This window comes from Myotis yumanensis, unplaced genomic scaffold, assembly GCF_028538775.1.
Source record: "Myotis yumanensis isolate MYYU_CA2020_CCGP unplaced genomic scaffold, mMyoYum1.0.hap1 SCAF_6, whole genome shotgun sequence".
In the NCBI taxonomy this organism is placed as follows: Eukaryota; Metazoa; Chordata; class Mammalia; order Chiroptera; family Vespertilionidae; genus Myotis; species Myotis yumanensis.
This window is the reverse complement of record NW_027223757.1, coordinates 35235634-35261610: the sequence shown is the minus strand read 5'-3', so window position 1 is coordinate 35261610 and position 25977 is coordinate 35235634. Positions and strand designations below refer to the sequence as shown.

The window sequence follows — 25977 nt, the reverse complement described above, 5'->3', positions numbered from 1 at the left end:
CTCAGGTGAGGATTAATTTTTTAAAAAAGGGAAAAATCCCACGACCCTTTAGAGAAAGAATTATCCACATTTTGCACATTTAATAATCATAATAACAATGACCTCCGAGTGTAGATATTTTCTCTGTACCATAGACATTGTGGCTTTTTAAAAAGAGTTGCAGAACTACATTTTGAGAAGTGGAGGGTGTTTTCTTTGGAAGTGAGTTGGCTTATCATTTAAGGTTTATGTTTTGATCCCAAGGCTAAGTCACATTCAGGATGGTCGGGAGTGTGATGTGTAGAGGTGAGTACACTGCAGATGTTGGACTAGATGTTGGACTGGTCCCTCCTGCCCTTCCCTCTCTGTCTTTATGACACCACCTAACATTTTGCTGTCTAAACATAATGATGAGACCATTGTTAATGCATTTCTGTTGAAAATTATAAGGCCTCTATGTGAGTTTTTTTTGTGAAACCATTTTATCATAGAAATCTGTGAGCAGTTGACAGGTGGGGAGAATGGGAAGTGTCTTGCCAAGAAATCATTCAGTGGGAAGCCTCGAATCTTTAGTCCCCAAGGCCTTTCTTGATTGAGCAGAGCTCAGAGCAACTCAAAAAAAGAAAGTTAGGTGTAGATACCAAACGGGGATTCAGAAAATGCACTCTCATGAATTTTTTTTTTTCCAGGGGAGGAAATGGTATAAAGACTGAGTTGAATAATAGATTCGTGCTTTTTTCAGTGTATTTCAATGGATTGCTTTCATAGAGGATTTAATTTTGACTTTCAATTTTATTTCAGTGCATTGCAATGTATTTTAAACTTATTGCTCTAATAGAGGATATGATTTATTTTTTATTTAACAAGGCAGCCTCACTCTCCATTAATTATATTACTGGTTCTCAATGATAGAGAGAGAGGGGAGTGTTACCAAAACCATCCAGAGAATCTTTTTAAAATACACATACTCATTTTCTTCTTTCCATGTCCATTTATCATGATGTGGCTCTAGCCTGGGCCCCTAGGGAGCATATTGTTATATCTGTGTCTGGGGCATGGGGTTATGAAATGCTATCTCCTACTCCTTCCTCTCAATCATCCACTTCAGCATCTACTGAAGGGGAGTAAGGCAGAGCTGATGAATACAAGCAACAGAAAGCTTCCTTTGACCCACACAGAAAATGGTACATTTTATTAGCTTACCTTTCACAGTTAGGTCCAGCGTAGTTTTCTTTACAAATACACCGAACAGCTCCATTTTTTCTATAGCAGGATTCTGCAAAACTAGAATTGTAAGGGGATATTAGAACTCAATTCCATAAATCACTGAAGAGACCTTCTTCAAATGGGTGTGGTCATTTGCTTTATTTAAAGTAAATCCTCTTCCTTTTGGAAAAGTTTAGAACAAGAAGGCTCAGACAGAAAATGCCACTCCATTTGTGAAGCCATTTTCCAGGTTCACCTTACTTATTTTTCCATAGGGGCATTTCATTATTTTTACTTGAAGCAGTGGGCATTTCAGAAAACCATATATTATATATAAAGTCTAAAACACATTCCAAAGGCAGATAAAATAAGCAAATTTTGCCTGCAATTTTAGATTTATGTGAGAATTTTCTCTTATTCCCATCACTTTCTGTGTATAAATTTGAAAGTTCCCCCTTTTTTATTCCCTAGATCTCTTCCACTCTTCACAGTTATGAGCCAATTCTAAACTATCTACACTAATAAAAGAGAAACATGGTAATTGGCGTACGACCGCTACCCTTCCCATTGGCTAATCAGCGTATCCTTATGCAAATTAACTGTCAGCCAAGATGGCGGCCGGCAGCCAGGCAGCTGGAAGCGAACATGAGGCTTGCTTGCTGCAGTGACTGCAGACTCCAACGTTCCCCGCCTGCGCTGCCAGCCTCTGAGCTGGCAGTTTGAAACATTCTAACAAATATAGGCCGGGATCTCAGAGCTGAAGTTATACATTGTTTCGATTATAGGACCGAAACAAACCAGATACCTGCTCTCAGAGCTAGAGCCAGAGCTAAAGCTGGCCCAGAATAAAATAAAAAAAAGGAGCCGTTGGGAGCTTCAATCAACAACCGCCAGCCTGAAAGCAGCCCTCAGCCCCTCACCCAGACTGGCCAGGCACCCCAGTGGGGACCCCCACCCTGAAGGGTGTGTGACCAGCTGCAAACAGCCATCATCCCCTCATCCAGGCTGGCCAGGCACTTCAGTGGGGACCCCCACCCTGATCCAGGACACCCTTCAGGGCAAACCAGCCAGCCCCCAGGCCTCTGTCCTATATAGTAAAAGGCTAATATGCCTCCCAGCACCGGGATCAGCGGAGCCAAGAGGTCTCCTGGCACTGGATCAGCGTGACGGGAGGCAGCGCCCAAACCCCCTGATCGGCCCTGCTCTGTGTGTGACAGGGTGCGGCGTCCCAACTCCCCCCACACCCCTGCCCCACGGGCCCTGCTCTGTGTGTGACAGGGTAGAGCCATAACCTCCCCATCGGCCCTGCCCTGAGTGTGACAGTGGCTGAGCCCCAACCCCCTGATCGGCCCTGCTCTGTGTGTGACAGGGTGCGGCGCCCCAACTCCCCCCCACCCCCCGCCCCACGGGCCCTGCTCTGTGTGTGACAGGGTAGAACCATAACCTCCCCATTGGCCCTGCCCTGAGTGTGACAGTGGCGGCGCCCCAACCCCCTGATCGGCCCTGCTCTGTGGGTGATAGAGGGTGGCGTCCCAACCCCCTGATCCGTCCTGCTGTGTGTGTGACAGGGGGCGGTGCCCCAACTCCCCTTTTGGCCCTACTCTGTGAGTGACAGAGGGGAGCTCCTCAACCCCCTGATAGTCCCTGTTCTGTGTGTGACAGGGGGGAGCTCCCCAACCCCCTGATGGGCCCTGCTCTGTGGGTGATAGGGTATGGAGCCCCAACCCCCCTGATGGGCCCTGCTCTGTGCATGACAGGGAGCAGCGCCCCAACTCCCCTATTGGCCCTACTCTGTGAGTGAGAGGGGGGAGCTCCTCAACCCCCTGTTGGGCCCTGCTCTGTGTGTGACAGGGGGCGGCGCCCCAACTCCCCAATCGGCCCTGCTCTGAGCCCGACCAGGGGCTGTACCTAGGGATTGGGCCTGCCCTCTGCCACCCGGGAGCAGGCCTAAGCCAGCAGGTCATTATCTCCCGAGGGGTCCCAGACTGGGAGAGGGCACAGGATGGGCTGAGGAACCCCCTTTCCCCCCGAGTGCACAAATTTTTGTGCACCAGGCCTCTAGTCCTATATAATAAAAGGCTAATATGCAAATTGTCCCCTCAGGAGTTTGACCAATCAGGAGTTCAACTCCTTGCTATGATGTGCATTGACCACCAGGGGGTGGCTCAGAATGAAGGAAGGTCCCACCAGCAGCCAGCAGCGGGGGGGGGGGGGGGGGGGGGGAATGAGGTGGTGGTGGGGGGTGGGGGAAGGAAGTCCCTGATTGGCCCTGATCACTGGCCAGGCCTAGGGACCCTACCTGAATTTTGTGTACCCGGCCTCTAGTACTCTATAATCTTCACAGAACCTTAATTTCTTTTATGTGCACCTTGAAGAATGGAAATAAAGGATGGAGGGACTGGCTTAGTTGATCAAAGTCACAAAGCAATCACTCAAGCAATAGGACCCACAGTAAAAGGATTCTAGTCCATGGAACCCCTCTCTTAATTCTTCATCTTCATTTTTCATAAGATAATAAAATTTAGGTCAGGAAAGTAATAAGAATATTAGTTCAGCAGAATAAATAACCAAATGAATTATTAAGGCAGGGGAAGTGAAATATTACTCTGCACATGTTTGGATAATTCTACACTGACACATGAATCCACCCATATGAGGTGGGTATAAAAACTTTTACAGACTCTTAAATTAGTTTTGGCCTAGGTACTGTACAATCGATGGAGTGTGATCTGCTGTTCTCACATTACTACATGTGTAAGCAATTTTACCCTAATGGGCTTTCAGAAGAAAGAAAATGGATGTGTTTGCTTTGTTTAAAGATATTTATAAAATGAAGTAAGAAAACAATATGTGCTTCTCAGTGAAAGGTAATACCCACAATTTACTTCCTTTAACAGTTTGATTAAAAACATTCCATGAAATTACATTTCTTTGGCCTGTACTCTTCATTTTGCTTGTTCTTATTCCTTAGCTGTCTTAAAGAAACACTGTCAGTGAAGAGTCCAGGACATTCATGTTTCTTTGAAGACGTTTCTCCCGGCAGCCTGCATACTGCTTGAAGAGCTGAAACATCTGCCAGTGTCTGGAGTCATCTGCCTTGAGCTAATGTCCTGCTCTTTCAAACAGATGACATTTTCCTTAATTGGAGCCATTACCATAGCTAATAGCAGACATGGTGGATGTCTGGCCAACCCCAAAATAAATAAATGAATTCTGGGCAAATGGTCCTTGGGAATAGCTGCGTGACCATTGGTCTCTGTGGTGGGAGACTCAGAGGCAATGCCAGCCGCTGAGGGTTCCTTCTTTGTTTTTCATCAGCATTAAATGTTTGTGTTTTATTCAGAGGAAAGTCTGTCTTGGCTGGGGAAATAAAAACACTGTGCCTTTCTCAGCCCGCACTAGCAGCCATGGCGCCCTTTCTAAGAGGAAGGGAGCCTTTTGCTCTTGGAAAACCCTCAAGGGAACTTAAAGAAAAATAGACTCAGCACTGTGTGTTGCTGAACTCCCTCAGACTTTATTTCCTTGCTTTCTGATGTGGCTATTGTAACTAGAAATCCAAATCCCGGGTCAAATAGCAGATCTCTGAGAGTGTGATTTAGATTCCACACGTGTGCCTTTCTGAACTCAAATAAAAGTCCTGGCAGTTTCATTTTTACAGAAAATAGAAATATGAATTTTAAAACAACTGAAAGAGGCGATGGTGTATTTGATTTTTTATAATATATTTGATTAGTGTTTGAAATCAGTTAACTGAGTCAATAATAAGGTCAGATCAAAGGCTGGAACTTCATAGCGTCCAAGCAAATTTGTCCTGTTTTATGATCACTGACTACCTCCCCACCCCCATTTTTGTCCCAGTCCTTCCACCCCCCCAAGGGATTTGGGAAGTAGAACTATTGCCACTACAAAGAGAGCAGGATTCTCACACCCTTCCCAATTCCTCAACATTCCCACATATGGTCTTTACTTATTGGGGCTGTATTTTTGCTTTTGTATTCATGTTGAGCAGGTTTTTCAACCTCAGATCTGTATTTGGAGACTTCAGTGTTCATGTCTGTGAATATGCTCCTAACTGCAGAGCACATTTCCTAAGACCTTCACTCTTTGGAACTGGGATCCACTCTCACACACAGAGGTCCTTGATGCCTATGGGAACTTTTTCTCTTTCAAGGCAAGAAGGTTATTACCCAATTGGCAAGTTTCTGCTTCAATTATTTAAGAGTTAACAGCCCGGCCAGAGTGGCTCACTGATTGAGCGTTGACCTATGAACCAGGAGGTCATGGTTTGATTCCTGGTCGGGGCACATGCCGGGTTGTGGGCTCAATCCCCAGTAGGGGGCATGAGGGAAGCAGTTGATCAATGATTCTCTCTCATCATTGATGTTTCTAGCTCTCTCTCCCTCTCCCTTCCTCTCTGAAATTAATAAAAAATATATTTAAAAAATAAATGATAAATAAAAGAATTAATGGCCTTCATAATAGCTGAAGTAACTGCAACTGAAATACTGGATAATCTGGCCTAAAAGGGAAAAAGTTGCTTTAGGAGCTTCATAATACTGCTGTATTTTGGCTTATCTTAGTAAAGGCATGACTTTTTGATTGTTTATTCACTACTGTGACCAGCAACTGGTACATGATTGGCACATACGCACTCAATAAATATTTCTTCATTGCGTGTAGACAAAATTCCTCAGTCAATAGAAATGAGTTCCAAAAGTCTTTTATCTCAAGACATTAATGTCAGGTAATTTAGATTAAAAAGTCTTGTCATAGGAAAGGAATAAAAAATGCATAAGCTAGACAACACAGTTAGCATTTGGGATTGCCTTTTTAATTCTCCTGTTAGTTTCTAAAAGCTTATAAACCTGTTTAAAACAGTTAGTGCTTTATAACATCTTTGTTTACATGGGCAAATGAGTGATACCTGTTATTAGGAGGTTGGAGGTAAATATATTTATCAAAATAACTATATCACATAAGAGAGTGACATGCTAAACATGTCATCAGATATGGTTGAGACTAATGTTTAAGAGCAGAATATTAATGAACAGTAAAACAATATACCTAGATGAGGCGACATAAATCAGGACACACTTGAGTGGAAATAACAGAACATTTAATGTTGGAGTTTTCTACTCTCACTCTCAGTACCATTCATTTTGTGCAGGTTATTAATACCATTGGACATGAAAAATTACAAAGGAAGGGTTGAGGCAGTTTAATGATTTCTAAAGAAAGATGGGGCTATAAAACATCTGACTTCTTCCCAGACTGTCAGACCCTCAGAGGACTTGAACAAATGGCAAGTCATTAGGAGAAATGTTAATCAATATTGGTATTCAATTAAGGACAAAACATTAGGGAGACATTTGGTTGTTATCTCCTCTTTTTTTCTCTTTTTAAGAGTGTGTGTGTTTGTGTGTGTGTGTGTGTGTGTGTGTGGCAGTTATTGAGGCCTTTTAAGCTATTTTATATGCATTGTTTAACTTAATTTTTATAACAGCTGTCAACTAATTATTATATCCAAACCTTTAGAACAGTTCCTGACATAGAGTGGGTGGAATATAAGTGTTAAGAAAATATATAAAGTATGTGTTCACTGAAGCCAACATCCAACATACTCCTTTCCATGTGCAAGGCACCAACCCAAATGGTTCACACATATTATCATAGTCTAACTCTCTGAGGCAGATTCTGAGAGCAACTTTGATTTACTAAAAAAATCTGAGATCCAGAGTGGCTAAAGCAGTGATGGCGAACCTTTTGAGCTCGGCGTGTCAGCATTTTGAGAAACCCTAACTTAACTCTGGTGCCGTGTCACAAATAGAAATTTTTTGATGTTTGCAACCATAGTAAAACAAAGACTTATATTTTCGATATTTATTTTATATGTTTAAATGCCATTTAACGAAGAAAAATCAACCAAAAAAATGAGTTTGTGTGTCACCTCTGACACACGTGTCATAGGTTCACCATCACTGGGCTAAAGGAATCAATAAATGGAACTAAGATCTGAATCTAGTCTCTTTGACCCCAACCCCATGGAAAATGAGAAATTGTCTGAGATCATACAGCTTTTATGTGCCAGAGCACAGATATTGACCTAGTTTCATTACTCTACCTGAAGTAATATATATAATTGGATTTTGTACAGGGTTCCTAGTACAGTGTTCCTAAAACCCTTGGAATTTCAAGACTGTCTTTTGTCCTTCATAATGAGTTCCTTTCAACAGTATCAGAGTTTATGATGATGAAGTGATTCTTGGTGATCTCCTACATAGCTTCTGGATAAAGGCTAGTCTGCCAGAGGAACCAACTACACAATTAGAGGATTGGAACTTTCAACCTCATCCCTCCCCCAACCTCAGGGGAGGGGAGAGGTGCTGAAGATTGAGTTTAATAATCAGTCATTTAATCAATCATGACTATGTAATGGGACTTCTATAAAGCTCTTCAACAGCAAGGGTTGGGGAGCTGCTGGGCTGGTGAGCACACTGATTTGCTGAAAAGATGCTGGCCCTGGAGGGTAAGCACACAGAAGCTCTGGTCCTTCTTATCTCCTCATCCATACCCTGCCCTATGCATATTTTTCATTGGCCTGTTCCTGAGTTATTTTCTTTATGATAAAACTCATTTTTCTGAGTTCTGTAAGTCATTCTAGAGAATTACCAAACCTAAGTGGGGTTGAGGGATCCCTACATTTGTAGCTAGATGGAAAAAATGTGAAAAGCCTAGGACCCCATTTCAGCTGCTTCTCAAGTGGAATGAACCCTTAAGCTCTGGGGTCTGCACTAACTCTGGGTAGTTAGAGTGAGAACTGATTGATTGTAGGACACCAAGTTGGTATCAGAGAATTAAAGAATTGGTTGATATTTGGAGAACCAAATACCAGTACACCATTTTAATTCTACAGCCTATCATTTTTAAGCCAATAAAATGGCTAACCATGACTATCGAATTTACTAGTATGCATATTAGCTACCTGGAAAGATATTCACTATTTCCATTAAGATGTATATCTATGCTCTTTAACTTCTCAGTCAGGCCAAAACACAACCAGAGGTGAAAATTAGTTTTATTGGATATCTTCTATGAGGTGATTAGTTAAAGCATGCATTCTGTTTGTGTTCTAATTCTGATTAAAAATCCTTTTTGGCTGCAATTTATAGGGAAATATCTGCTCTATCAGAGTTTAAAGAAAATATTGGATTATAATGAATCTATTGGCGTTATCAGTTGTGATCTCTCTAGGTCAAGGGTAAACCAAGAATAGCTGAGATTACCCTTGCTTATAAAATTTGGGAGACTTCATTAACTTTATGGTGCACCCCAATATTTTGGGAATGAAATCATCACATACTAGTATACTGTAAGCACTTAAGCTTTCCTGAAAGTATATTTAGGCTAGATATCTTTCCTGTATCTTTTTCAATCTCATCTCAGCATGAGGTACTCAGTTTTGACAATGGGAAAACCTTAGAACTCTGGATAGAATAGAAAAAATGTGGGTGGCGTGGGGAGAGATAAGCAGTAGAAGGGATCATCTTCCTTTAGGACTTACTTGGCCAAGTATGGTAGTGGACAGGGACATGGCTGACAGAACCGGGGCGGTCCCCTGATGGAATCTCCAATATAACCATCTAGGCATTTCTCACAGTGCTCTCCTGTTGTGTTCCTTTGGCAGTGCTATAAGACAAAAGATAGAAAAATTGACAAGGACACAAAAGAAATTTTACAGACAGCGAATCTGGGAACCAAGTGATACTTCCAGTAAAGAGGATGTCAGGCTTGACAGAGATGGTGTGCATCAGTACTAAATTATCACAAAGGATACACGTTGCCCCCAGTCAGTGCTAGAAAGTGTGCACAATGATGCATGACTTAGACCTGGACTTCTGTGTGAGCACTAGCAGCCTGGGATCCTCGTTACAGTTTGTGTGCTTTTTCAATTCAGAATGCTAATCAGAATGTCAAATTCTGGATGTTGTGGAAGCATCAACTTACTGACTTGGAATGGATATGAAATGGAAAAAAAAATCTTCCTTGTGCTCACCCATGACACAGGGAACAATTTAAGAATTTATGGCAAGCATGTCAAACTTGTGGCCCGCGGACTGCATGTGGCCCACAATGAATATTTTTGTGGCCCAGCCAATATAACGATATGTAAGAAACATTTTAATAAAAATTTCGTAACTTAATTTTTACAATATCCTGCTATACATAATCATTAATAATGAACTACAACATTCACTAATGACTGTTTATTATACTCATGTTGTATTCATTTCCCTTATGTGCCTTATGCACAGGCGCACCATTTGTCTCCACTAATACTAGCAGCGAATATTTTAGCAGCCGATTGCCACATCATTAGCCTTGTACTGACTTGTTTGGTGTGCACAACAGGAAATATTTTGCTTTCAGAGAACAAGAAAACTAGGTTTATTTGCGGTACGTTTATTAATTTGTGCAGTTATTCAGTGTCCGGTAAGTTAATGTTCAAGAAAAAATATTAATTTTTATTAAAATGTTCTATTATTTTATGTTAATGATTACTTATTTATTTCAGCCCTTTGTATTCAGTATGTCTCTATCAAAATAAACCTATGTTTCTATGAAAATTGAAGCTTTTGTTTTTTTTGCGGCCCACATAAACTTAAACCTTGTTTATTTGGCCCGTGTTAGCCTTTGAGTTTGACATGCTTGATTTATGGGCATGGAAGAAAAAAATGTGTTATTCTGAAGTATAAATGTAATGGAAAGTAGATAAAGAATATACTGTTAATGGACTGGTATCTTGTATGGTGACATACAAGAAATAGTAAGCTGGTTTATTTGTATGATTTATCCATTTGTTGTGAGGGTAATTAGAAAAAAGCACAAAACAGGCTGATTTTTCTGCCTAGATGCCTGTTCATCATTTGAGATCTTTATCTGGTCTCAAAACTTCCAGGAATTCCTCCGTGATGCTTCTCTCCTGCCACTGCACACATTATACTGTTATCATCTGCTCCCAGCTTGTGTCTTTAACCAGTGCACTGACATCAACTTGAATGGAGTAGGCACTCATAGCTCTTTGTCCAGCTGATGGGTTGATTTCTGACTAGTACTCTGTAAGTGATGCTAGTTCACTGGTAGGTTTCTCCACCTGGACTAGCCTGGATTGCACAAGGCAATGCCATTAGCATCCTATGTAATAAAAGGCTAATATGCAAATGGTTGTCACACCCTCACACGACCGACCAATCAGCAGGAGGCTGGGTGCGCAGCAGGCACATGCAGGGGTGGGGCAGGGCTGCGTGTGTGGGTGGGGGGGCTGCTTGCGCGACTGGTCACCAGGAGATGCATGGAGCACCTCTTGGTCCTCCCCTCCCCCTGGCTCCTGCGGGTAGTGGCGGCCGCTTGCGCCCGCCTCCCACGAGTGCCAGCGGCTCACTCCCACCTCCCTCAGCTGCCTGTGGCTCCCGCCAGCTCCTGCAGAAGTGGCAGGCAGCCTATTGTGTGCGATTTCATGCTCTGGGCCACTAGTTAAGATATGTTTATCTTTACATTCACCAAAGTGTTTAAAGATTCAATAGGGTTAGAATCAGAATGCCATTGAAGAGACACCCTCCTGTTTGAGCAATTCCCTTAGTAAGACCTATGCACAGAGCTTCAATAGAATTAGTTTTTTTCCAAACAGTGCTCTGTGAGGAAACCTGGGGAAGGTAAAATGGAGCAATAGTAGGCTGAACTCTGAGGTCTTTAATCTTCATATGCTATGTTGAGGCTCAAAATAAAATAATGGTGAGGCCCTGCTGTAAACATTTTACATAGATTAATTTGATTTTCACAATAAATCTAAGGAAAGTTACATTTCCTCCCCCGTTTTACATATGAAGAGATGACAGCACAGAGAAGTTAAGGACATTGCCCAATGTCAGGCAGATGGCTAGGCTATTCATTCCCACAATATACTGCTTCTCCAGTGTGTTGGGAAAAAAGGCTTCTTTCCAGAAGAATCACAAAATCATTGCATCAGAAGTTGTCAGGCTATTTTATGAATAGTTTGAGCTTCAAAGAAAGTACAGCACACTAATAAAAAAAAAAAGAGGGATACTATTGTGGCAACAAGCTATCCTAGTCGAACACCCTTTGCATACTTAATTGGTCATCTTTGGCTCCTGATTAGAATTATGTTAGAATGGAATTTAGGGGATAGTTCAGAGTGCCCAATAGATCAGTGAAAATTCTGAAAAATAAAGTCTGATGTGCAGACAACAGGATGTTAGCATAGTTCCCTCACTGTGTCTTGTGCTAAGTCAGTTGTCAGGAAAAAAAATGAAAGAAAAATTGGCATAGGGCGAATTAGTCAATTGATATCTGGAGCAAATAAAGGAAATTAACACTCACCCAAAGCCAGCTAAAAACTAGTGGCAATCTCTCATCCCATGGAAAACCAATGAGCCTTGTCCAACCACCAGGAATCTAAGCCATAAGCAATCTGGCAGGGCTACTTGTAGACTGGGGTCAAATTTGTCTGAGTCCTTGTTGGACAGATGAAGCCCATCTGTGCAGGCCATTCTTTGTGCCTGGAATGCCTATTAAGTTGCAAAAAATGAGCTAATTCCCAATTCTGTCCCCTCATGGCTCAACAGATGCTTTGGATTCCTTGTCAGGGCTCTAATTCTGCCAGAGCAGCCACAGGAGCAATAACCAAATCTCTCCAGCCTCTAAATGCGCAGAGTGTAAACACTGACTTTCCTCATCTGTCTCCTTTTAAAGGGTTTATAATGAAATTTCCTAAAAGGCACTGATGCGAAGTCTGGGAGATGGGCAGAGAGAATGCTGGAAGGGACTGGCTCTTCCATTTTTAGCTAGTTGGTTTTGAACGAGTCACTGGCCCTTTCTGGGTCTCTATTCTCAGGATCTAGACTAGAAGGCCTATAAAATTTCCTCTAGCTCTCAAAATTGTTTAGTCTGATATTGCAAATATCCCTTTACCGTCAATGCTCTGCCACTTAAAAAATCAGAAAACAAAAATGACAGCAATCAATAAGTATGTTGTTAGAAGGGAAGAGTTATTTTTAAATAAACCTGACCTCACTCAAAAATGTAAAAAGCATTCTGAATCTTTGGACAGTGGTTAAGAAAGCTACTATGTAGACAACCAATTGGATAAGAGCTGTGTCTCCTTTACATTAAAAGTGATGTCTCTTACTGATTTGGCCACAGTACCAGCACAATGTAGGAAGAAATCCTGAAGGATCAGATTAGCCTTGGTGTGGTTTGTCACATGCTTTGTGCAAGACTATAGTCTATCTAGATCTGTGTTTTTTGAAGTATGCCCAGGGAGGTATTTTCATAATAATACCTAGATTTTATTTTCTTTGACACTCTAGTTTTCTCATGTGTGTAAGGTGGAGTCCTCCTGAGGCTACAAGACAGAAGATATCACCACTGATTGATGCAGAAGCAGACGTGAGATCTAGCTGCCTCCCATTAAACCGGACATTAAATATACTTTCAATATGTAAATTTACATGCAATGGATTTATTATTGTTGTTTTCAAATAAGTTAATAGAAAAATATTATTTAAAATTTTCAGTTTTAAATGTCAGATGCTGAAAATATAGATATAACCCACATAAAGAAAAGTCATTTGGCAAGCTGAATAATTCTTATGAGTGTAAAGGGCTCATGAAACAAAAAAGTTGGAGATATGCTGCTCTGTCTGAATCAGTGATTCTCAAACTTTACTGTGCACATGAATGCCCTGGGCATCTTGTGAAAATGCAGGTTCTAATTAAGGAAGTCTGGACTATGGCCTGGGTGTCTGCATTTTTAACAAGCTTCCAAGTAACGTCACTGTTTCTGGCCTAGACTGTACTTTGAGAAGCAAGTGTCTGGCTAGTTCTTCAGCATTGAACTTGAGCTGAATCTCTAGCATAACAGACATTACCTTTTCCTGAAATAGTGACTCAAGTGTCCCATAAATTATAAAATCAAAGGTTTGTGCAATTAAGTTAGTTATTTTATCAATCAATTCATTCACTTAACCAGCCTAGATTAAGCTGATATCCAGATAGATAATGAGCTGTGACTGTTACTAAAATGAGAAAACGTTGGTTCCTTTCTTTCATCGGCTCACAGACTTGTGAAGGAAACAGAGATAAACAAGGAATAATATAGTGTTTGTGCTCTGAGGTATACATTCAGTACATTCCTGCTGTGGGACAAAGAGGAGGGAAAGATTCTAGCTTTTCCTGAGAAAGTTGGAGAAGCTTAGTAGAGGTGGTGACATTTGAATTAGGCCTTGAGGGCTGAGCAAGAACAGGGGAGAGGCAGAGAACTTGGAAGTACAAATTGGGACAGAGTACAAGAGCACAGAGTGAGTTTAGAGGGTAGCAAGAAGCTCAGTGGGGCTGGAATAGAAAACCCTGAAGAATTTTAAAAAGGCGAATGCCTTGATTGGGTTGTGTTTTTGAAAGGTGTCTCCGTTGCTAGTGAGGAAGACACAAAAGGGAAAGAAGAGTCTGGAGCAGGCATTCCTACCACCAGCCATCTCTCTGCCCCATAATTCCTTCCTCAGGCCTCCTTCTCGAGTTTTCCTGGGGACCTGCCATATGCACTAGAGTTGCTTGGCTTTTGGGGCCCTGCCTGCAAGACTCAGCTGAGAACTCTTCCCAATGTGTTCCAGTTCTGATAAGATGCAAGGTGGCCTTTTTGAAAGACACCAATACTGGTTGGACTGCATTAGTTAAGCCACTTTTCTGCATTTGATAACAACATTCCTCTTGTGAAAGAATTTCTAAAAATGGTAATATAACTTTATCTACTTTATATTTTATTGTCAAAGGTCGTAGTTCCTTAAAAGCAGCCTGTAAAATATAAGGTCACATTGAAAGAATTAGAAACAGTTGAGAGAGGACAAGGCAGAGGCATTATAAGCCTTTAAAATAAAATAAAATAAAATAAAATAAAATAAAATAAGGCCTTTTATTTTTAGTTTCTTATGGAAGATGAAAGGCATGAGGTAGGCCAGGTGAACTGCAGCAACTTATTGAAACTCTGGTGCCTGCAGTGAGCTGCAAGGAAGTGTTCATGTGGAGCTGTTGCTTCTCAGGCTCTCTGAGAACTGAGAAGGAGGTGGGGCTACAGAGCAGGAGCTGAGGCACTGGCTCTGGTCGACCAGATGGCCAGAATTACAAATAAATATGAGTTTGATTCCTGTGTGATACCATAGACAATATATTTGCCAGCTAAATGGCAACATATTCTTTCTATATTACCTCTTCTGCTCCCTCACTTGTGCTTAATTAAACACAAATTACATTTTTTTGTCTTTCAAAATTAAACTTATAAGAATATACTTATTATGTTTTAGCTCTGGGGGATGAGATAGTGCTTGATTTTTCCTTTGGATCTCATGTACAGTATATATGTGTAGTTGTTGTTTTGTTTGTGTTTTTTTTAACATATATTACTTTAACTAGGGAGAAAAATATTTCCCTCCAGGTAGGGTGGGGTGGAGGAATCACCATTAGGATGAATAGGATGGCTATTCTTTATCTCTTTTTTCCATTGTTCTGTCTTGAAAAAAGTAATTGTAGGAAGATTGGCAACTCCCTCGAGTGTGCATAAAAGTGTTTTACACCATAGCCCATCTCTAATTTTATTAGAACCTCTTATGGCCCAGGTGCTGTGGAGGAATCACAGGATGGCTGTCCCTTCAGAAGCTCATGGCTAGTCAGGGGAAACCCGTGAGAGCTGCTATTTTGACAAGTGTCACTGTCAGCAAGAGCGGCTTTGTCGTAGCTCTCCACAGGCACTGGCAGGAGGAACTTATTTCCCTTTAAGCTGTTTGTCTTCCCTCTTATTGACTGCCTGACTAACAATAGCTGATGGACTTCCAAGTCCCTATTGACTTATATTTTAATAAGCCAGATAACAAAGAGCCTTTATTTAGTCAAACTATCAGAGCTGTACATTATTAGTTCAAGTGCATCCATGGGATTTTCTTTTCAAATGTCACTGGGATTAAAATAACAGGAAACCGGAGATGGAAGCATTAGAAAGGGGTAGATGTTGGCAGCTGCATGTGCCTACACTGCTACAGAGGACATCCTGGATGTAATGGTTATTTAAGAAGAGGGGGGAAGGGAATACAGAAATGCCAGGACTAAGCAAAAATACAGACAACAACTGTTATTGTTTGCCACTTAATTCTCTCTGTCCCTAGAACAACGGCAACTGCTAGGTTTAAAATAAATGAAAACATTCTAACTTGCATTTTAATGTAAATCATGAGTAAAATAACACCTTCATGTACACACCTTGGAGCCCACTTATAGTCAAAATGACCTGCTTACAAGAACAATTATGTTAATTTTAAGGTAAATAGGTATACTTAATTAAATATTCTTATATTTTATGCAAAAATACTCTTGCAGTTCTGGAAAGCCTCTTTTGTCTCATAGGAAACTGAAGAACCTAATTTTCCTTCATATGCAATATAGCTTATGAAGGAAAAATATGATCTTAGGGCACAAGTCTTTAAAAATGCCTGCTATGACTCCTACATAAACTATTTCTGGTAAATTTTTCAATTCCCATTTTCACTAAGTTGCCAGTCCATTTAGTGGAAATGGAAAATATGTAGCAAGTAGTTTTTTGCTAGAAGGCTTCTAAGTCTTCTTCATAAGTCTCTACCATATTTCACTGAAGAACAGCCTATTGGAGAATTCATTTCAGTTAAAAAAAAAAAAAGTCTTCTGGGGGTTTGATCACAGATTACAAAGACCACAAGGCCAAAGCTTTCATTTTTATTAGTAATTTGGTTCGAACCTATTTTTTTAAATTTTGACCTGTAGACCTGACTACCTTATAAGTTGTAAAATAGTCTATGAAACAACTGTTTTACTCTCCCAGTTTATGTGGAGCGAAGCCAAACATATGGCAAACTATATTATTACAGAGGAATTTGGATGGGTGGTTTCCTTCTATGTGTGTTCTTTTCAATGGCTTGTTGGCCCATAGCAGGAAGCCAGCTGCAGAGGGCGGTGAGGCACTTACCCCGAGGGGCACGTGCCCATTCAGACACAGGCCTCGGTGGCCACTTGCAATCATAAGCAGTTTATATGGGGTGTTTTACAGGAAAAGGTGAAGGGTAAGAAAAAGCTTGATTAGCAGTTTGTTCCTAGGTAGCTCCAATGTCCAGGAAAAATATTTTATTCCCACCCAAGATGCAAAGGGCCAATGAAATCTGTGAGAAGTGCCCCCGACCTACCACACAGAGTCCAGAGCCGTTCAGGCATTCGTTGGAATTCCCGTTACAGTCACAGGGCAAGCATTCTCCCGACTGGGCAAGAAAGAACCCGGCGCCACATGTCTGAAACAGACACAACAAAAGTATTTCCGTTATTGAAACGATCAATTTTGGTCAATGTTTTCTGAGAAGAATAAGAGGATATGATTATGAAACTATCTATTTCTTTACAAAACATACTAAAAGATTTATACTACCATTCAGGGATAGGTGTTGTATATTCAATTTTCTTTGAGATTGTTCCTGGTTCATGCAATTGGTTTATAGATATGTATTTTGTGTTTCTGTCTCAATGATGTATGGTAGAAATGGCCTTATAGACCAGGAAGTCTACTCCCCGCCCACCAGACAGATGTACATCTAAAGAATTTCAGACAGATAAGAATCTAGGTTGTTATCACAAACTTACAAAGTAGGAGATTTCATATCACCACCTCACCCCAACCCTCACCTCCCCAACTGACCCATTGCAGTTTGTGCTGTCTAGGCTACACGTTTTTCCTCTCTTCTTTCACTTTGCTGGGAATTAGGAATAAATTTAATAGTGTCCCATCATTGCAAGGAAGAATAAGAAAACTTTAGGTAACAGTAAAAGAGAAGAAATGTTTTCTTCCAAAATAAAACAAAACAAAACAGGAAACAAAGCCATGGCTATTTGGATGAGGAATCGCATCATGCTCCCTATAAAAATGCGTGGATTCAGAGATTATTGGCTATGGTATAAACAACTTAGAGCTGTGTCTTTTATAGCTTGGGCTTTTGAACATTTTTATCTTTTCAGATCCTAAAATTTTAAAGGAAAGATCTTACGTGGGCAGTGTTGCTATATTTCATTTATCCTCACAACTCTGTGAGGAATACATTATTTCCCTTCACTTTAGTAATTAGATAATTAGGCCCAGAGGTGGGTTGTGGCAATGTTAAACCACCTTCCAATGCACAGAGATGAATTTTCACCAGTGTTCCAGCTGAGAAACGTGGTGAGATTGTTCCTGGTTCATGCAATTGGTTTATAGATATGTATTTTGTGTTTCTGTCTCAATGATGTATGGTAGAAATGGCCTTATAGACCAGGAAGTCTACTGCCTGCCCACAAGACAGATGTACATCTAAAGAATTTCAGGCAGATAAGAATCTAGGTTGTTATCACAAACTTACAAAGCAGGAGATTTCACATCACCACCTCACTCCCACCCCCACCTCCTCAACTGACCCATTGCAGTTTGTGCTGTCTAGGCTACCAGGAAATTTTTCATTATATTTGGCGGAAATTCCTCCGACTGCTATGCAAACTCATTTCCTCTTATTTTTTTTAATCTGTAAAGAAGGAAAAAATCACTAGACACCATTCACAGTATAAAAACACCACCAGTTTGGATCCTAAAATTAAAATATAATATATTCCATTTGGAGAAATTTTAATAGAGGATAATGACATTAGCCCATGAAGAAAAGGCAAAGAAATACCATTTTACTAAGTGAGAGAAAGTAAGGCTGAGAGAGAACAAATTTATAATGTGTCATTGAGAGTTTGCGGATGATAGTAAGCTTTTATCTCAGTTTCCACTAGAGAACCAAAGAGAGGAAAAGGTGCTAAAATTGCACTGGAAGCATTTAATTTAGGCCATCTAATTTCATGTTTTTGACTTTTGTTTCAAAATATAAAAATACTGGTGTTCATTGTTACGCAGTATATACAGGGTGTCTCCCCCAAAATATACACACTTTGAATAATTATTAATTCCAATGGGATAAATCTGAAAAGTAACATTAATTAAGTTATCAAAAATGTATGTGAGTACATTTTTGGGGACACCCTATATACTTACATATATACTTTTTCTGAGTTTTATATACTGTATATATATATATATATATATATATATATATATATATATATATAACACGTCTTCATTTTATTTAAAAATATATCTTGGTCATGAGACATAAAGTTGATTTGATGATGTTAACTGTTTTTCTTCTTTCAGTTTGACATGAAGAGCGTTTTAATTATAAGATAAATGGATAAAAGAAGTGAGGAGATTCCTATTAGTCATCTTAGTAGCTGCCAAAAGAGTGGCTTTTGAGCTCCCTGACCATGTTACAGACATCTGGGGAGCTTCTGAGTCAGTAATTCTGATGGTAAAGCCAAAGAATCTGTATTTTTTAATAAGATAAATTTTGTATTAAAATATTATTTTAATTAATTCTTCTCCCCCAGCTTTATTGTGACATGATCGACATGTAACATTCTATAAATTTAAGGTGCACAATGTGTTGATTTGATACATGTACATACTGCAAAATGATTACCACCACAGCATTAGCTACCATCTCTATCAAGTCAAGTAATCACCATTTCTTTTTTTTTTTTGAGAACATTTAAGATGTATTCTCTTAGCAACTTTCAAGTATTATTAACTATCATCACAGTGCTGAACATTAAGTAACCAAAACTTGTTAACCTTATAACTGGAAGTTTGTACACTTTGACCAGCTTCTCTCCATTTCCTTCATTCCTGACCCCAGCCTTTATAAGCGCCATTCTGATCTCTGTTCTATGAGTTCCAATGAGTGGGGCAGAGACTGGAGGTGTATTTGCAGCAGAAAAGCACACTGATGGTGGCAAGGAGTCTGGGAGTGATGCCTGGAAACAGTACATGAGGTCCACTTGTACCATCAACTACGGTATGGACCATCAACTCAAGTTTCAGTAAAGTTGTTTTAAATTGATATTACTTCCAGTCTTTTAGGCATTCCTATAGCTCTTCCTTCTGAAGAAGACAAAGAAAATTCAAGCTTTCCCTTAATAAATGCATCATTTTGAATATGACAGTGGCTAATCCCTTATATCTCCAAGGCTCTGGCTAAATCAAGACTCATTTTCTAAAAATAAAGTTGTCACAACATAGAAAAAACAAACAAAAAGAAACCCCAAAAAGTGGTAAATTTTGTATTTTAGAATAGCTTAGTTCACAGAAAATTACAAGGGATCTGTTCTGGGTTTTTTTTTTTTTTTTATTGTCCCTAGGGGGCATTCTGGAAGAATGTGGGGCACTTCTGGCTTGCCATAGAGAGGGCATGCTGGGCATGGTGCAGTGTATGAGAGTCCCACACAATAAAGCGTTATCTTTCATTCTATGGGATTTGGGAATGTCCAACACAATATTCCTGTAGGTTAAAAGCCTGTTCCTCTGAACCCACAAGCTAACTTCATTTTTCATGTTAAACACAAAATGTTTTTGCAAGCTTTTAATATGCAGTGCATTTTCCAAGTACACAACTACCATGTAAATCAAGGGAAAATTGTTTGGTTCTGCATCATATCTCAATACATAAGTGCTAGAGCATGACTACAGAAGGCAGAGCCCAGCGAATCATCAGGAATACAACAGCTACAAATGCATGTGGATGCAGGTGTGTTGAACCAGTGATTCCAATGCACCAGTGGTTTTAGTGTGAGTGATGTAAGTTTCCCAACATGGAAACTAACTTGATGACATTCTGAATAAAATAAATGCCCCTCAAGGATTCCAGTGTGTGACCAGATTTGGAAGGACTGCTTCCAAGTATCACTCACAGTGCCTGGTACATGTTCATTGCTCAATGAATGCCTGTGATTTGAATGGTTTGGATCAGGACAGGAAATCTGAGACATGTGTGTTGTTGGAAACCAAAGGTTTTTACTGCTAATTCACCCACTGCTTGCTGTTTGTGCTGGATTGGGTCTCCAATCTTTCTCAACACAGTCCAGACAGCCAATGCGTAGACTGGATGTGTGCAAGATGAAATCTTTATGTTATGCCAAGTTTAGGAGGAAACTTCACTCTGAGAATCTGTGGTTATCCGTTATTCACTCCCCAGGCCCAGGCCTTGTGTGAAGGATGACTTGGCTCCAGTCTCTTCTACTATAGGAGATGGGAAGAAAAGGGAGGCAGGGATAAGTTTGTGTGAAGCAGTCATTTGGCCTCCTGCCGAGAGGGTGAGGTTGAGGGTGGAAACCTGGCCAACTCCTTTCCTGCTGGGTTTTGTACACCTGAAAGGATTATATTTTCTAATTCATCTATTCAGAGGGGAGGCACCATTTTTAAATTCATATAAAGGCACCACACAGGCTAATGGAAACCCTGGTCATAAGGAGCTTCTGATGCCATTACTAGAGCCCATATACTTGAGTACCTTGGTCCTTGTGAGGGAGAAAGAAACTTTCCTCTACACATCTAGGTTCTTTTGGTTGGTCCAATAATCCAACAGATATGAGACAGATTAACAAGAAAAAATAAGCAAACTTAATTGCACTCTTACATATAGGAGCCCCCCACACACAAGAGAGTCAGAGACCCCACATGAGAGGTTCAGAGACAGAAAGGGAAAATGGAGTGATAATGATATTCTCAGCTAAGGGATGCAGTAAGAGCCTTGGGGCTTAAAAGGGAAGGATGGTCATGTGCAGGATGTTCAGTAATTGGACATTTGCCCTGCCCTATAGATAGGTCATAAATGGTTCTTTCTGGTGATAACTCTTTTTAGGGGCAAAGTTCTTAATTTAAATTCTTTAATGGAAGAGTAAAATTTTGGCATGAGATTGCTGTATCTTGATTGTCTTCAGCTCAAAAGAATTTACATGTCAAAGTATCACATTTTGGGAAGGCCTATTCTGAACCCCTCTAACCTTGTGCTCTAGAACTTTAGAGTATTCCCTGGAGTGGTAAATTATTAAGTGGTTCTGTTAGCAGTGGCGGGAAAGGCACCAAGTGTTAGACCCATAGGTTCAGACCGGACCTGGGTTCAGCAACCTCAGTACTTGAGTTCTGGCTAGGAAAGAATTCAGAGCCAAGACTCAAAACTATAAGAGGACATTTCTATTTATTTGGAAAATCTCAGAGATGGAAGAAGTAATTCATAGAAGAAATGGGCTTCAGAAAAAGTTATAGAGGCAAAGGAAGGGCCCTAGGAGCTTGGGACTGAGGAAGGTAAAGGTAGTGTCTGGTGGGGGAGAGGAACGGGGATAGGGGAAGGGGAAAGGGAAAGTTGCAGGCTTGTTTCTGGAAAGTGTCCTTCCTCTTAAGCAGTGGTTCTCAACCTTGGCTGCACATTAGAATCACCTGGGAATCTTTTTAAAATCCTGATTTCTGGGCCTCATTCTGGAGGATGAGCCAAGGTTGAGAACCACTGCTCTTCAGGGTTTTAAGGGCGGAGATTTTAGGGGAGGTCCCAAGGGAAGATCTCATTATAATATTCAGCAGCTTTCCAGGTGTGTCCTTTCAGGGTCTAGGTCTCCACTGATTGATGGGCCAGTTCCAGGGCAGGGGGTCATTATATTCAATGCAGCTGATGCTAACATCAGCCTTGGGGTGGCTGGTTTTATTGCTTTTCTGGGCCTGGAGCTGAAATACAACTGAGGCCTAGATGTTATCTCCAGGAAGAAAATGTCAGGGGATCCAAACCACATGACCAATATGCCAGAGGAGTGAGGTCACCCTGGGGGCAAGGTTCCCCCCTTCAATTGTCCTTCACTAGGCACCCAGGGCTGGTGACCTTCTGTACCTGGCCATCATCCTTGCTCTGCTCACCTACCACAGTTCAAGAAAGTTTGAGTATTCTCAAGGAAGAGCTGTTTATTTTATATAAAAAAGTTATTATTTTCCCCCCTAGAAAGTTCTGTTAACTTTTACTGAATCTCTTATTGAAATTCTATAGGAACTGGTAAAATTGACCTTTGTCATAGTATTTACAAGGTAGATCTTTTCAAGAATAAAAGAAAACACTTTTTTGTTTTTGTTTTAGTTTTGCTCCTGGTTAACAATCTCTTTGCTAAGTAATTTCAAGACCTGTATTTTTTAGAGGCCTGCAAACAATGAATAGTTTTAGTGTCTATCTGCTTTATTTTGGAATAGTCTCCAGAATTTACTAAACAAAGAAAATGTTTACATATATTCATGTATGTGAGCAAGAGAAAAAGTCTTACAATCAGTTTTTAGATGCCTCAGTCCAAAGCTGGCTGAAATGGATAAAAAATGTAAAATCTCCCCTTTAAGCCCCAGAAAAAAATCTTAAAAAATACATACATACTTGAAACATATAAAGTTATTAATATACAAAAACCATTGCATAGGAATATCTACTTTTAAAAAATTACTTCAGCCAAATTGTCATTTGACCAATGAATTACTTTCCACTAAGTCATTTCATAGACCTTTTACAGTTCTCCATTATTGGGCCACTTTATTATTACATCTGATCTTCTGCTCTGACACTAAGATTGGATTAATCCATAACATTTACTTCTGCTTTTGAAGAATAAGAGTGAAAATTGCCATTTACTTACTTGGTTATGATTAGTGTAATGTCTGGCATGGAGTAAAAATCAATGTCTGTGTGGTTGACTAGTTTTACATTCATAGGTTAGAACTAGATGGAATTTTAGGAGTAAATTAGTGTGATATGTCCTTGTGCCACTTATATTTAAAGAAACTGGGAATAAGAATATATGCTGATATCATTGCAGAGGGCATTATTTCCAGAGGTCCAATATGCAATCATGATGTTAATTATTTTATAAGATATGATTATGATGATGTAAGATTGTTTATTTTTAACAAAGAGAATAACATTTATATAGCTGATTGATCATTTTTGTCCTCATTTGAAGAAGTCCCCTTGGGAATACTAGACTTAAGTCAGTAATACTATCATTGTATTAAACATTTTTGTATTTTCTCAAAATTCTTAAATTGTGCTCTTTTGAGGTATAGTTCAGTATGTATCCTTCAGGTGTAGCAAACTTGTAAAGTTAGTTGTAGTAATTAAATAAAGTGAGTACCAAACGAAGTAATACCAATTTAGATGGAAAACTTTCACAAAAATCTCTTTGTGTTTTCCAAATATTGTCACAGAGGAGCTAATTAACTGGCCACAAGCCACTACTTTTGCATAGACACTAAATTTCTAAAGGTTCAGAATTTCTGTTAAAAAGCCTGATTGACTAAATAAAATGCTCTAGTAAATTCTCTAGAACTCTAAGGTCCCCAATCACTCATGAAAACAAACTAGCTAATAACTGACAAGGGCAAAAATTGACGGGATTTAGGAGGTCTGAAGTGGTGATCTGAGGGTGTGAGACAAATTTTGAGATCTCCGAGTAGGTACTTATGTCCCAGAAAATCACACCCTAATCTTTAGCTTCAACAAACAACAATGAATTGATTAAAATAAAATTCCATTATAAAGAGCATATTTATAGTCTAAGTGCCTATTCTAATAGGATCTGACCTATAGTTGAAACAGATATTTGCATTGTGTCTTCAACCAAGGATCTACAAACATTTTACAAATGTTGACTCATCTCGCTTTCTGAATTAGACTTCTAGAATTTTTATTCATAACCTTTTGCTTAATTCACTGAGGCTCAATGGGAAAGCATTAAAAAATAAAACCTCTCTGAATTCATGCAAATGTGTCAAAGTTATTGCTACCTTCAAATTAGCATTTTTCAAATTTAACAGCACACATTCAATTATCTTTCATGTTTTAGCTTAGGTTTTTGTGTGTATATGATGAATCCATTTTCTCTTGTTTCCATGAAACAATGATTTTAGCTCTAGTTTTAGTGAAATCCATTTTTTGCTTTATTAAATGAGTCAGCATAAAATTTAGTCACCTTATTAGTAAATATTATGTGCAGTTGGGAGCTAAAACTTTATGCCTTTATTCAGAGTCCATGGGTCCTGCACATTGCTGATGTCCATATGCTTAAACGTTGGGCAGATTTAAGAATCAGGTAGTATTCGGGAATCCTCCAGTAAGGTCTAATAGTTCAATTTAATTTACTACAAATATAAATTTACCCTTTGCTGGAGAGGAGTTACTTCTAAGGACATATGCATTTATTACATGGGTAGGCATCTCACAGGCCATCTTTTTCTGTGACTATAAAAATAAAAGATAAAGTGTCTGGGATGGAAAGCAGTTCTGAATTAAGCTATTGATAACTTAGGTTCTAAATTTTTTCATGTAGGGCTTAACAAGCCCTGATTGTTCATATACAAAGCAGTTCTCAAAGTGCCAACATAAGTTAAATGTATTATGCAACATGCTCCAGTTAGCAAGAAGTTGGCTTCTTGATTGAATTTACTTGACTATGGAGAGAATTACCCATGTATCCTCCCTTGGGTCCCTTTAAGCTCTTGTTTGCGCAATAGAAATTCCCCACATTTCAATAGGCGAAGTTAAATTTTAGATTTTGACAGTGATTTCACCATAGCTTGATTAGGAAAGTGGTTTCAGCATTCCTCAGAGGTTTATCCAGTTCAAAGGTTTTTCTTCTTAAGATTGGCATAGTAAACTAGGGCATCAGCTACACACGACCTATGGGGCCAGTTTCTCCTCGTTGGTTCTTGGAGCTTCCTTTGTGCTTATCGCTTGGGATTCCTGTCAGCCACGTGTTTGGCCAGCTCGCAGAACACTCCAGCTCTCAATTTAATCACCAAATGAAATAGAGGCAGTGATTCAGGTCCTGAGGAATTCTGAGGAGTACAGAGCTGTTAAGCCAGGTCCCTTAATTTTGAAAAGTGGAGAGATATTTATCGCGGCATTTATGTTGTATTTATGTGAACGCTCCTCAGCACTTTTCATGGGCCTCGTGCACATCCTCTCAGGCATGAAAACCAGTGCTCCTCTCAAAGATCTCAAATAACTGCTCTCAAACCCTGCATTTGATCAAATGCTTATTTGGACGATAGCTACCAACAGAGGCAGCCTGTGATGAAGTACTTAGCAGGCTTGCTAATAAATAGCTCTCTTTAGTTATATAACTAAAAGGGTTGAACAAGAAAGTTTAGAACTTTAGAGCCCCCCCAAACTATATAGACTTTTGTTGTAAAATGTTGGATTTGGGATGATTATGTTCAGGAATTCTGATGAAAATATTTAAAACTTTCTCCTTGAAGAATTACTTAAAACACTTAAGTTGTGTGTTTATAGTAGCGATAGCCACTTATATAACATAATGGGGCTTTGGTGGTGCCCTTTTTCCTGAAAAAAAAAAATCTTCTAACGTCTGGCTTTCTGCTCTGGGTCCTCCTCACACTGCCTCATGTCACTGGCTTGTTCTTTTCACCCCTCGCTTTCCAAACTGTGGTTACACAACACAGCCTCTGCCAGACTTTTTTTATATCTGAAAACTGGCTCAGTTTTATTTAATTTACTAGTGCAAATGCCCTGGACACATTTCCAAGAAAGGAAGAGATGCGGACCACAAGAGCTAGCTGTCATAATGGGTAGAGAGAAATGATTTCAGAGCTACAGACATTTAATCGATTATGATATGACTCCTATGACTCCTTAACCACTTAGAGCAGGAATCAATGTTGTGAGATGACAGACATCTCTGGCATCTTCGTCTGGGTTTCTACGAATAATAACAGCAAATATTTATTGACAGACACCAGGCACTGCGCTGAGAGCTTTTTATAGACATTCC

The 25977-nt window shown here is 39.8% G+C and overlaps 1 protein-coding gene across 2 annotated transcripts in view; it reads right to left on the bottom strand.

Moving 5' to 3' along the window:
• Window positions 1–25977, bottom strand: part of LAMA4 (laminin subunit alpha 4) — a 133990-nt gene that overhangs the window by 80246 nt on the left and 27767 nt on the right. For both annotated transcript variants that reach the window (XM_070417879.1, XM_070417880.1), the window contains exons 3-5: window positions 16458–16559; window positions 8747–8871; window positions 1183–1263 (exon numbers count right to left, since the gene is read on the bottom strand). In XM_070417879.1, coding sequence (XP_070273980.1) covers window positions 1183–1263; window positions 8747–8871; window positions 16458–16559 — 308 coding nt within the window. The remainder of the gene's footprint in view (window positions 1–1182; window positions 1264–8746; window positions 8872–16457; window positions 16560–25977) is intronic.